Below are 12,782 nucleotides of genomic sequence, written 5' to 3'. Positions count from 1 at the left end.
TTTCATATAAATTCACATGCGCAAAGCGCAGATCTTATCCTAGTAAAAATAATTAAACCTTAATACAAATCTAGTTTTATTGACATGTTTCTTTTAAAAAGAGAGTAATGGGATCGAAGATTTTCTATTTATTCAAAATTCAATATTATCGTTAATTTCAATTCAAAAATATGTTGAAAAAATGTTGCCCGAAAAAGTTTCCTAGGATTTATATAGTTTATATCACCAAAGAATTTTATTAGCTAGCTTGATTTATATTGTTTTATTCCTTCTAACGAATCCCTAAAAATAATTGCTTTCTTGAAATTTTGCTCAGACCACTTGCTGTATTAATGAAGAATTAAAAAGATGTCAAAGTTGTGCTCGAACCTTCTGTGGAAACACGTTTTTCATAAAGTAAACACCACCGGTCGGGTCTAAATACAGCAACCCAATAATACATCAATACGTTTTTCCACAAAAGTATTAAAGAAACTGATTGGATTTCATATATACTGTGTTTGTGTGATTATATCTCACCAAACTAGAGTTTTTAGCACAAACAATGAGAAAACTATGAAAAACAATATTAGAAGATAACTATCATTTTTATATAAAAATATTAACTCCTAATTATACATATATTTTTCCTAAATCTAAGTATTCTAGCTATACCATGGGGCAAACAATATTTGGACAATTAACTGTAGCAAGTAATCTAATTCATCGTCATATACGATGCGATGCGATAATCAGTGTCTTAAATGTACGTAGCGCAGACGATTAAACTATAAACCATGCTATATTTGAATGTCTAGACATGGAAAAGTGCAGCAACCACAACCCCACTACTTTTGTTTTTCAGTGTAAGTTACTACATAAATATGAACTATCTATTATGGTGGGAAAACGATGTTGAAGATCCGGAATTATATAGAGATCCATACTTTTGGATTATTTGTTACATTTGAAAAGCGAGAAAACGATAAATTATTCAGAGGGATAAACATCGATCCATTGGAAACTGTTCGACATTCTAATTGTAGACATCAAGAACCAGTGGAAGCACATGCTTCTGAACAGGTGATAATCTCTGAGAGATGAATCATAGATAGATCATGGACACATGATGCATCCTTTAGTGGTTATGAGAGAGCATGGAAAAACTCAACAGGAGTAACATAGTTATTGGGAGCAAGGAACCAACCACGAGAATCAGACCACTTAATTCAAAGTTCGAGGCTCTATCATGGATATCCCTATTGGAGTGCATGAGCTATCGACGTGTCGATGTTTTAGCACGGATTTTAAGGATCTAGTCTTGATGTTGATGATTCAAGACTCTGGATCATGGCCAAACTTTTCTACTGAACTGAAGGAGCTGATGAAGTTGAAGAATAGACACACGAAGTTCTTAATAGTTTTTATTTCATGTTCTGAAAATATATCGTCTAATTCACTAGATAAGATTGCAAGATCCTTTCATAAATGTTTTTACTATATTAGTTGTTTTACTCCAATCTGATTCCACGTAACAACTCAAATTTGAGTAATAGAATAACCGCATAATGAAAAAAAAACTATACCATTTAATAATTTTTGACCATAAATGCCTTCTCACATGGTTTCAAATAAACCATGAACATATTGAACAAGATCTCATAACTTTATAAATAATTTAATAAATTAGTAAATGATTAGATTTGAAGTGTCTATTTGTCTCAATTTATTTAAAATATATTAAATTATATTTAAGATTTTATATCTAATATATATTGACGTATTTGTATTTTAATTATAATCAAAACCTTTGAAACATATACTTCTTATTTTCTTAGTATTATATGTAAGAAAATATAATTGTATGCAATGTACGTTTTTGAAAAAACAAACTCTTTTGAGCAAAATACATATTAATATTTAAAAATAAATTATAAAATATAGCATACTTATTTGTAAAATGAATTTTGTGCAATTTTCACGCTGATTCTTTTTTTTTCTTTTGACACAGCAAAAAAACATACACACCGATTTTTTTTTTTGAAAAAAAATAATAATAATAATAATATGTTTTTGTCAACAAATATAGTAAGATATAATATAAAGAATTTTTTTGCTACTATATTATATATATATATATATATATTTCACATAAGCTATGAATTCTTAAAGAAATGCGTTCAACATTGTAGTGGGTTCTATAAGACCAAGTAACCAATATCCCATCTCTATTTGTAACTGAAGCTGTGTGCCACATGCCAAACCGTATTAAACCGGAATTGGAGCATTCTCAAACTTTATCTTCGATAAAACTCAAAGAGGTCGTAGAAACAAGCACGTGGCTCTGTACATCATTCTGCATGCAGCCATGTTGTTCATCATCCGTCGCTATACGTCAAAACCTGCCTCAAAAATTAAAAATTTCCCCATTACAAAAATAAGCAAGACTACATTTTCCCTGTTTCAACTTAGTTGCTCGTTCTATCTTTTCTCCTTCGTTTTTGATAGCCTAGTCCCGAAAAAAAACTCTGTTTGTGTCCCAAGTAAAGAGAAATGGTGGATCTATTGAACTCGGTGATGAATCTGGTGGCTCCACCGGCCACGATGGTGGTGATGGCCTTCTCATGGCCATTACTGTGTTTCATTAGCTTCTCCGAGCGGCTTTACAACTCTTATTTTGTGACTGAAGACATGGAGGATAAAGTCGTCGTCATCACCGGAGCTTCCTCCGCCATCGGAGAGGTATTAAAACTAAGAATAAACAATGCTGTTTACTCCTCCTCCAGCATCATTTTCTATAAATCATATAGATTCTCTGATTCTCCATATTAATTTTCACAGTATGCTATTGAATTTCTAGCTAGTAAATGTCACTAATTATTGAGTGTTCCATTTGTGCCGAAATATATTAAGTTTTCAAATAATATGTTCTATAAAGTTGGTTTTAAGGATGTTTTAGTTCAGTTTATTAAATCACTTTTTAAGGAATCTAGTTGAATATTAGAATCACAAATATGTATTTATATGACATTATCAAGTTTAGATATTACGTTTGAGACAAGCAAACCACCTTAACTACAACGATGTTTAAACACAAACAAACTCCAAACTAAATACGAGGTGGTTTAATTAGTTAATTAATTTCAGTTACATTAACTAAAGGATATTTATGTTCCTTAATCTTGCATGGATGCTGATGATCTTGTTAACGGGATGAAACACAGCAAATAGCATACGAATATGCAAAGAGGGGAGCGAACTTAGTGTTGGTGGCAAGGAGAGAGCAGAGACTGAAAGTTGTGAGCAACAATGCCAGACTGATTGGAGCCAACCACGTCATCATCATCGCTGCTGACGTCATAAAAGAAGACGATTGCCGCCGTTTCATTACTCAAGCCGTCAACTATTACGGTCGCGGTACACTACCTACCCTGACTTCTTTTATATTTTGCATATAGCTTTGATCGATGAGACCTCTCGAACAAGAGTTTTATGCTTTGAGAGCTAGTTGAGTAATTTAACGAAAATGTTATTTTACCTCTGGTGATGTATTTGAACACAGTGGATCACCTAGTGAATTCAGCGAGTCTTGGACACACGTTTTACTTCGACGAAGTGAGCGACACGACTGTCTTTCCGCATTTGCTGGTATGCTCTTGATATTGTATTCCTTTCTAAAAATTAGTTCAAAAACAAAAAAATATTGTATACCTTCCGGTTATGTATTGTTCATTGATTATTATTTTTTAAATAAAAATAAAAGAAGGATATGAAACATTGATGAGATTGTTGAGCAGGACATAAACTTCTGGGGGAATGTCTATCCGACGTATGTAGCGTTGCCATACCTTCAAAAGACCAATGGCCGGATCGTTGTGAACGCATCGGTCGAGAATTGGCTGCCTCTACCGCGGATGAGTCTTTATTCCGTTAGTGCTTATGCTAGCTATAAGCGTTTAGTGATCCTTATAATTTAATATATACTTTTTTTATCTCGTATGATGCATAATACTAACTATCATTGTGAAGGCTGCAAAAGCGGCGCTAGTCAACTTCTACGAGACGTTGAGATTCGAGCTAAGTGGAGATGTCGGAATAACTATCGCGACTCACGGATGGATAGGGAGTGAGATGAGTAGAGGAAAGTTCATGCTAGAAGAAGGTGCTGAGATGCAATGGAAGGAAGAAAGAGAAGTAAAGCTTTTTTTTTCAACCACACTTGCAATTGAATGAAACCTAAGATCCCAAAGACTTACTAACAGTTATCTACAGGTACCTGCAAATGGTGGACCGCTAGAGGAGTTTGCAAAGATGATTGTGGCAGGAGCTTGCAGGGGAGACGCGTACGTGAAGTACCCGAACTGGTACGACGTGTTTCTCCTCTACAGAGTCTTCACACCGAATGTGCTGAGATGGACATTCAAGCTGTTGCTCTCTAGTGAAGGTTCACGTCAAAGCTCCCTTGTTGGGGTCGGGCAAGGTATGCCTATTGAGGAATCCTCTTCCCAAATGAAACTTATGCTTGAAGGAGGATCACCTCGTGTGTCTGCAAGCCCACCTCACTACACTGCCAGCCCACCTCGATACACCCCAAGCTCAAGCCCACCTCACCATACCTCAAGCCCACATCGGTATACCCCAAGCCCAAGCCCACCTCATTATACTACAAGCCGACATCGCTATACCCCAAGCCCAAGCCCTCCTCATTATACCACAAGCCCACCTCGGTATACCGAAAGCCCTCCAATGTACGCCGAAAGTCCACCTCATTATACCACAAGCCCAAATTGGTATGCCGAAAGCCCTCCTCGATATACCCCAAGCCCAAGCCCACCTCGGTTTTCACGGTTTAATATCCAAGAGTTGCCATAGGAAGTGAATGGGGAGAATCAAGAGTTAAGGATGGTTTGAAGTGTAGAGTGAGCTTGAGTTTCAGATCTTTCTCCAATTTAGGAAGTCAACAAAAAAAAAATGCAATGTAAAGGACATAGAATCATGAATAATGCAGCTGTATGTTGTTACTTTGTTAATTACGTCACCCGAAAAAACATTACACGGACGGACATGATGTTATATGAAATTGTATGTCAGATCCAGTTAGACTCAGCTTATCCACAAGTATAATATGTCATGAAAAATGCATAAGCACCTCTATCTAGGCTCTGAGAACCTGGAAAGAAGAGGACAAGATCCTGAAGAGACCATCCGGGTTATCCGTGTGAACCTGGAAGAACACAACCCAAATGAAATAGAGAGAAAGAAAGAAAGAAGCAATGTAGATAACTGGCAAAGACTTGCCCATGGAACGTGGAGGTTCGACATCAACCACATTGAGGTGAAATACGATCTTGTGTTGAAGGAGAATGAGATTTACGGGGCTTTGGTCTCAATGGTGAAGGATAAGTACCGATTTCCCTTTTGAGCATGTTGCCTTGACCTATGATTTTCCAGAGTGGATGAAAGTTCATGAAGACTTCACCACACCGCCTGTTGACATAGTTGAAGACCAAGATGTTGAGTTCTTCATGACGGTGAGGATGGACTTCGCCGGTTTGACACTATGTGTGGTCTATGGTAGCCAGGAAGTGGGCCACTACCGCACAATCTGGAGGGATGAGTTTGGCCTCACTGAAGACGGGACTGAAGTTATTCCACCTAAACCAAAACCATGGAGAGGTGAGCTGTTTTAAACTCTGCTAAGTCTTCGTGCTAAACCAAAAAATATGAATAGACGCTTCATGTTTGAAACAGAAAAAAAAACATAACCTGTTCATCAAGGAGGAGAATGGTGATATCCATGAACTCTCCATTCTTGCTAATGTTCTTGGAATTCCAGAATCGTATGAGCCGACAGACGATAGACTGGACGGATCTTCCAAAGCGGAGGGAGTCGAAGATGGAGTAGGGAATGGCGGCGACGGCGGCTGGAGAAGCAAGGGAAGACATGTTCAGAGAATGAGAGATTCGCAAAATCAAATGGAAAAGAAAAGGATTTATTAACAATGTTATCACCACAACTCATACTTTCTTTTGGGTCAAATTATCACAAATCATACTTAGAAGTTCAAATTCTCCCAGGAACTTGAGTCTAGGTAACTCGCCAGCAGTACTCTTCAGACAAATTGACATGTACTCTTCAGACAAATTGACATGTACTCAAGACACGACGAAACCAAAACTCACCAAAGAACATAGAATATGAGATTTGTCAACTAACCAATTTGTTACTTAGATTAAGTGATTCTAATAATTTTAAAATTTTAAAAAATTCTAACAATGAGTTACTTAGATTAAGTGATTTATTTTATTTTTAAATATATTTAAAACTCAAACAAACATGTATAGTCTTAAATAGTAATGATCACTTTTAAAAGTTTATATAGTCTACCTAACTAAAATATAGATTTTCAGTTAGAATGGATCACTCCGCACTACATATTATTATAATTTCTCTAAAAACAATTTAAATACTAAATCTAATTGTTACTTTAGTTAAACTAAACTAAATAATAAAAAAGGAATTTAAAATCTTCAATAATTTTTTTATAATTAATAAATTTGCAACTTTAAAATAAATAGTGAAATAATGGATAAGTTGTTTTAATAAAAATATAAAAATTAATTTTAATGTCAGTTAAAATAAGTTAATATTTTAATTAAATTCTATTATTTGCTACCCGTCCGCGTGTCCTAGTTATTTATATAATAAAATACTTAAAAGGAATAAACTAGTCAACCGACTCAAAACGGAGCACTAAGAAAGGGCCACGTGGATGCAGAGAAAAACGAATGGCCGGTGGCAAGCTTACGCAGCCACCACCTCTTTCTTTTCTTCCTAGAACCTTCCTTTAAAACAATTCTAATTAGGGCTGGGCAAATAATCCGAACCCGAAAAACCGAACCGAACCCGATCCGAAAAAGTAGCACCGAACCCGAACTGAAATTGATTAAATATCCGAACGGGTTCAAAATTTCGGTATTTAAAGAACCAAAACCAAACCCGATCCGAACCGAAGTATTTTGGACACCCGAATGTATCCGAAATAAATTTATATACTTAAATATATACATTATTTTATATATAATGTATATTAAAATATTAAAAATATATAAGATACCTTTAAGTTTTCCAAAATACTCGAATATATATGCAAATAGTCAAAAGTAAATGTTTAAAATAGCTAAAGTATACTGAAAATACCAAAATAGTTAAATATCTATTGATTATTTATCCAAATATTGAAAGAAAACCAATTTATATGTTAAATTAAGGTATCTTAACATATATGTTATGAAAATTTATATGTAATATATTATCTTTCTTATAGATTTTGAAAATTTAAAGTATATAATGAATTTTGAAAATTTAAAAAATTTTAAATGGGTTATCCGAACCCGAACCGAACCCGCAAAGATCCGAACCGAACCCGAACCGAAATTTAGAAATATCCGAATGGGGCTGAAATCTTTGATCCCGAAAACCCGAAACCCGAATGGACTGAACCGAAACCCGAATGGGTACCCGAACGCCCAGCTCTAATTCTAATTTTCACACGGGAAAGAGGCAAAAGAGCCATAAACCAAAAGAAAAAAAGGTCAGGCTTCAAGAAACCGTCAAAAAGCCACCGTTCGTTCAGACTTTTCCATTTCTCGATCACAAATGGCGTCGTTCGATGAAGCACCTCCTGGAAACCCTAAGGCCGGAGAGAAGATCTTCAGAACCAAGTGTGCGCAGTGCCACACCGTCGACAAAGGTGCCGGTCACAAACAAGGTCCGTTCTCTTTTTAATACATGGAGATTGATTGTGGTTTAGATCTAAGGTTCTTGTCTCTCGTTTGATTCATTCATTTACGATGGTCCTGATCTACCTGTTCATGTGTTTTTGTATGTGTGTTGAAACAGGACCAAACTTGAACGGATTGTTTGGAAGGCAATCTGGAACGACTCCAGGGTATTCTTACTCTGCTGCCAACAAGAACATGGCCGTCATGTGGGAGGAGAAGACTCTCTACGATTACTTGTTGAACCCCAAGAAGGTATTTTCTTCTTTCTTGATCGGTTTTGATGGCATATTATATAGTATTACGTATCTTGTCATGTGAATGAGGATCTTGATTGTTCAAAAACTAACTCCTGTTGTGTGTGTAACATCTCAAAAGTGTTTCATAAGGTTATTCACAATAGAATGGTTTTAGTTTCATACTGAGTTGTTATCTCTTCATTTATGTGGATTGGTTGTTTCATATTCAGCTGATTTTAATAATATATGTGGACTATGTTTGGTTGTTACAGTACATTCCTGGGACGAAAATGGTGTTTCCTGGATTGAAAAAGCCACAAGATCGTGCCGATCTCATAGCTTATTTGAAGGAAGGTACTGCATAGAGTGGATCGCTCGGTTATAATGAAGTCTTTAATTCTCCGTGCATTTTTTTTTTCTCACAGAAAAAAATAAACAAGACCAGAAGTATTGTGGTCATGAGAACTGGTTATATGTTTTCTTTCTTTTCTTTGTTAATGAGGCGAGTTGCCTCGTATAAAGTCGAATATTCGTTTTTGATGTGAAGAGCCCATCTATCTACCACGAAATTTAATTAGATTTTATTTTACTTGCCTACTTTTGTTAGAAAGCAGATACTGTAACTGACGACGAAAATGGTTTGGTCTACAAGTAGAAATTTACATCAGCTTACAACGGTGATCGAATGTATGGATTCAATTGGTAAAATTTCATATAAATCTTAGAATAAGTTGCCCCCCGAGCAACCAAGATTTGTGTTCGTCTTTGATTTATATAGGTTTTATTGGTCTTCATCCCGGGTTGATTTCGTCTTTCTATGTTGGATTAAATACTTATGTTGGCAATGGTATGTTTTCAGTTCTAACTTTGGTTAGGTCTTGATTTCTTGAAAACTGTCTCTGTCAGCTTTGCTTCCCGAAATGTCAATTTTCTGCCGGTTTTGTATCCGTCATGTATCTCACAATATGTGTTTTGGTAAAAAGACAGCGAAATGCAATAAAAGTGGTTTTGAGATGAGGCGACTCTGAATAGATATAGATATTTCTATTTTTTCGGTTCGACTCTGAATCGGGTCCGATCCAAACCATTTTTTCATGTCAGTTCTTGTTCGTGTTTTCATGTCAACGGCTACCATGGTGTTATAACTTCTTTTTTTTTGATCAAATGCTTATGCTCTGTTTTCTTAATCATACCGAAACAAGAAAAGGATTTTATTAGTCTAAACCAATATTTTAGGTTTGTGTTGAGGCATTAAGATGAATGACGGATAAGTGTTGAAAGTGATTCTCTTCATTATTTGTACTCTTTTGTTTTCGTCTAGTTTCTTGTAACACGAGCTATAGAGTTGTTAATTGTTTTATTCATAAAAGCCGACAAGCAAAACAAGTGAAAACCATACGATGTCCTGATTCAAGTCTTGGGCTGTGAAGGCTTCCACGTTCCTGGTATCTGGAAAAAAAAACGGAACTATATTACGAGACTTCAAAAGAGTACACTTGCAAACATAGATTCACTGATACAACACAAACCTCAACACCATGAGGTCCGATTCTGTTACGTGATATGAAATTCACAACTAGATTCGCAAACTCCTCTGGTACATCTTCCTGCAATCATTTACATCCCACACAAATTCATAATCTTGACGCTTAAAAGATCAGTCAATTCGCATTTGTTACCTGTATAGCATGTCCGGTGTGTTTGACCACAATCATCTGAAACTTTCCTTGCATTTGACCAATTGTGAGGGTCCTAGTCCAGTTTTATCAACATCGTTATTTACAATGCGCCATATATTTCAAATAGACGTGAGCCAGAGTTTCAGAAGGAAGAACACAAACATACCGGTCCAATCTGTCAGTTCCAGCTAATAGCAAGAGTTTTGGAACAGGAGATGACAAGAACTTCTCTGAGAGACCTTCGTACCTGCAAGGCAAATAATATTGTTGATAGACTCTCCTTCTTGTGGTTGGTTTCTGTGTGCCAACATCCGCATACTATTTATAAGATCCCATGGTGACCAAATATGGACGAAGTTCTAACAAATTCTGTCCTAATAGATTCTGTGTTGTGCTTAGAGCTAATGTGCACTCAATGATTTAAAACAAAGGGGGTAATGAGGTTCATACCAGCCTTTCCAATACTGCTCTGTTTGCTCTAGACGTGTCCGGTAAGTGTAGCTGGAGAAAGATTCACATTTCAACTCAGTACGAAGCAGATATGCGAATACCTCAAAACAGTGATGTTAGCAACAGAGACAACTCACCAGTGTTTTGAATCATCGTATATGAGAGTTGTGGGGATGGAGACGCGAGCAGACTCGATGTTCCTTAATGACCCTCCTCTAACGCTGTACTCAATCTACAGAAAGATTGTGCACTATTTTAGAGATGGCAGACCCAAAAAAACTTACTACAGCAAAGTGATTACTTGTTTGGAGCTATTAGATATCAATGGTTTTTGTTTTCTTTTTAGTTTAAAGATTTATTCAAGTGATCTGTTGTTTGCAGCTTATTTATATTATATAACCATGTGTTTCAAAGTTGCTTACTGCTTTTTGGATGCTGGGAAAATGTTGCATTCTGTTTGAAAGAATTTTCTGCATGTGAATCAAAGAGGCAACAGCAGTACCCTGAAATAAAAGTACTGGTCAGTTCATCTCACGAGAATGCATACTAAATGAGAAACATATACCAATTTTCCGTAAGAAAGCAAACCTCAACAACATCCACTACGACAAGCCCAGCCAAGCTAGGCAATGTTTTGTTTGCAGCAACTTGCACAGCGACCGAACCTCCCATGCTGCATGTTGAAAACATGAAACCCATTCAAGAAAACTAGATTAAAAAGTTTTGTTCTACAAGTTTACATGTTTCATACTAAAGAATTGGATTCCATAACCGTAGATAATTTGTCTTCACAGATTTACTATTGCCTAATTATTGGACAGATACCATCTAACACTAAGTGATAAATGTGCATATGCATTATCTTAAGCATTATCTTAAATGGTGCACCAGGAAAGTATTGATGTAACACAGAGCTCAGAAACAATATACCGATATGACATATAAAATACAAAAGAATAAAACAAACCTGTGACCAACTAGCACAATAGCAGGAGGAGAATCTCCATACAATTCCTTAACCACAGCCACAACATCACTGCTCATTGTCTGCATGTTTCCATCTTACTATATCAGTCTCACTTCTCAGAGACAAGCTAATATATGATCGGTTCAAGAAAATCATACCTCGAGGGATAAGTCCAGTTCGTTCTCAGAAACCGATTTACCGTGTCCTCTCAAGTCCATTGCAACCACACGTGCTTTCTCCTTGATCTTACTTGCCACTATTGAAAACGAGAGCCTAAAAAACAAACAAATGAAACCATAACATAACTCATCAAACTCGAGAGGCCACCAAGATTCAATATTTAAAACTGAAGGGCTCACCCAGAGAAACCACCTCCATGGAGACAAAAGACAACAGGTCCTTCTGTTCCTGCCATGTATACGTGAAATACCTATAATAGACACGTTTCATCAGAATCAAACAACAAAACAAAACTAAAAGAAACCAAAAAATTTAGATCATTCGTTTAACATTACATCGTTGGAACCAGGGATTGATACATCGTCTTCTTTGTCAAAGTAGCTTGTCCATTCCACAGGCGAATACTTCTCCGAAGAACTCCTGCAAATGTGTAAACAGTTCACTATCATCACTCAATACAGAGATGCGATTGATGGAGAAACTGGAAAAAAAGAAGCGAGGGTGACTCACGTAGAAGGAGGACGAAGAGGACGAGTGGCGAAGACGGAAGCCGGAGCTGGTTCTCCGTCGGGGATATCCTCGGGAAGGGGATTCAAATTTGAAGAAGAATCCATCGCTGCAAGGCCTTCACCTCTGTGGGATTTCACAATAGATCAATCAAATTGAACTGATCTCACAGATCTTTCAATTTCCACTACTTCCTATGATTCGCTTTTCTTCATTTTTTTCTGTTCCGGTCACAATTCAATAAGAAGGTGACACCGCGTTGGAAGGAAACTAGTATGGGCCTATCAATCATGGCCCACCACCAAGGGCTATTTAGTATTATGGAACAGATTAGGCCTAAGCCCGCTTTGGTACCCATTAGGCTGGATAAGATTTTTCGGATTTCCTTCTATTTACACCTTCTTGATCTCATTCTATTTCAATATCACACATTGGGTTCATATCGGTTCGGATATACCAAAATTAATCATATATCATTCAGATCCGGATATATCCAAACTAAAATCTAAAATTTAAAAGCAAAACATAAGAAATACTAGATTCTGACCCGCTCTTTAAAAGACGGGTATATATTTTGTTTTATGTTTTTTCAGAAATTTAATTTCTATATTTTTGTTTTAGTCATATTTGTGTATTTTCGATAACATTTTTTTAAATTATTAATAAGAGATTTTAATAATTGTATTAAAATAGTTGGATAACATCTATATCAATAGGTCATGTTCCTATTTTAATAGAATGCTAGATGTTTTGCCCGCATTTGCGGACTTAATAATTCAATTTTTTTTTGAAAATAAATAAAATTACAAATTTTGTAAATAGATATATTATCAAATCAAAAATCATTAAAATAAACTCTCTTCATGTTTTTGAAATATTTAATAATTAACTAAATATTAAAATAATTATATACAATAAAAGTTTTATTATAGTAAAATATATTATAATCACAATGACCAATTTTTATTATTCTAATAAATTAATCTTAAAATATTATTC

At 35.7% G+C, this 12,782-nt stretch overlaps 3 protein-coding genes across 3 annotated transcripts; 2 read left to right on the top strand and 1 right to left on the bottom strand.

Annotated features, from left to right (window-relative positions):
- The first annotated feature begins 2,430 nt into the window (after positions 1-2,430).
- On the top strand, positions 2,431-5,009 carry LOC108846862 (11-beta-hydroxysteroid dehydrogenase-like 5). The gene is made up of 6 exons (XM_018620048.2): positions 2,431-2,721; positions 3,204-3,396; positions 3,542-3,627; positions 3,777-3,908; positions 4,009-4,173; positions 4,252-5,009. Exons 1-6 carry the CDS (start codon positions 2,533-2,535, stop codon positions 4,849-4,851), a joined length of 1,365 nt encoding a protein of 454 aa, XP_018475550.2. The 5' UTR covers positions 2,431-2,532; the 3' UTR covers positions 4,852-5,009.
- A 1,820-nt stretch (positions 5,010-6,829) lies between these two features.
- Positions 6,830-8,589, top strand: LOC108847808 (cytochrome c-2). The gene is made up of 4 exons (XM_057006579.1): positions 6,830-6,844; positions 7,529-7,751; positions 7,883-8,016; positions 8,273-8,589. Exons 2-4 carry the CDS (start codon positions 7,640-7,642, stop codon positions 8,363-8,365), a joined length of 339 nt encoding a protein of 112 aa, XP_056862559.1. The 5' UTR covers positions 6,830-6,844; positions 7,529-7,639; the 3' UTR covers positions 8,366-8,589.
- A 679-nt stretch (positions 8,590-9,268) lies between these two features.
- LOC108847807 (uncharacterized) lies at positions 9,269-12,017 on the bottom strand. The gene is made up of 13 exons (XM_018621150.2): positions 11,787-12,017; positions 11,612-11,696; positions 11,456-11,526; positions 11,255-11,369; positions 11,097-11,176; positions 10,718-10,802; positions 10,552-10,632; positions 10,267-10,361; positions 10,130-10,180; positions 9,846-9,926; positions 9,680-9,752; positions 9,530-9,607; positions 9,269-9,449 (listed from the first exon to the last, which is right to left on the bottom strand). The coding sequence occupies exons 1-13, from the start codon at positions 11,888-11,890 to the stop codon at positions 9,411-9,413; spliced, it is 1,038 nt and encodes a 345-aa protein (XP_018476652.1). The 5' UTR covers positions 11,891-12,017; the 3' UTR covers positions 9,269-9,410.
- Positions 12,018-12,782: the final 765 nt, after the last annotated feature.

Source organism: Raphanus sativus, chromosome 3, assembly GCF_000801105.2.
Source record: "Raphanus sativus cultivar WK10039 chromosome 3, ASM80110v3, whole genome shotgun sequence".
Taxonomy (NCBI): Eukaryota; Viridiplantae; Streptophyta; class Magnoliopsida; order Brassicales; family Brassicaceae; genus Raphanus; species Raphanus sativus.
Note: the sequence above shows the minus strand (reverse complement) of the source record. Positions and strands in the feature narration are given on the sequence as shown.

Coding starts and splice junctions, on each gene's coding strand:
- LOC108846862 (XM_018620048.2), top strand. CDS start 2,533: ATGGTGGATCTATTGAACTCGGTGATGAATCTGGTGGCTCCACCGGCC. Junction 2,722..3,203: donor CTTCCTCCGCCATCGGAGAG/GTATTAAAACTA, acceptor GATGAAACACAG/CAAATAGCATACGAATATGC. Junction 3,397..3,541: donor CGTCAACTATTACGGTCGCG/GTACACTACCTA, acceptor ATTTGAACACAG/TGGATCACCTAGTGAATTCA.
- LOC108847808 (XM_057006579.1), top strand. CDS start 7,640: ATGGCGTCGTTCGATGAAGCACCTCCTGGAAACCCTAAGGCCGGAGAG. Junction 7,752..7,882: donor AGGTGCCGGTCACAAACAAG/GTCCGTTCTCTT, acceptor GTGTTGAAACAG/GACCAAACTTGAACGGATTG. Junction 8,017..8,272: donor ACTTGTTGAACCCCAAGAAG/GTATTTTCTTCT, acceptor TGGTTGTTACAG/TACATTCCTGGGACGAAAAT.
- LOC108847807 (XM_018621150.2), bottom strand. CDS start 11,890: ATGGATTCTTCTTCAAATTTGAATCCCCTTCCCGAGGATATCCCCGAC. Junction 11,527..11,611: donor CAATCCCTGGTTCCAACGAT/GTAATGTTAAAC, acceptor TGTCTATTATAG/GTATTTCACGTATACATGGC. Junction 10,181..10,266: donor TACGATGATTCAAAACACTG/GTGAGTTGTCTC, acceptor ATCTTTCTCCAG/CTACACTTACCGGACACGTC.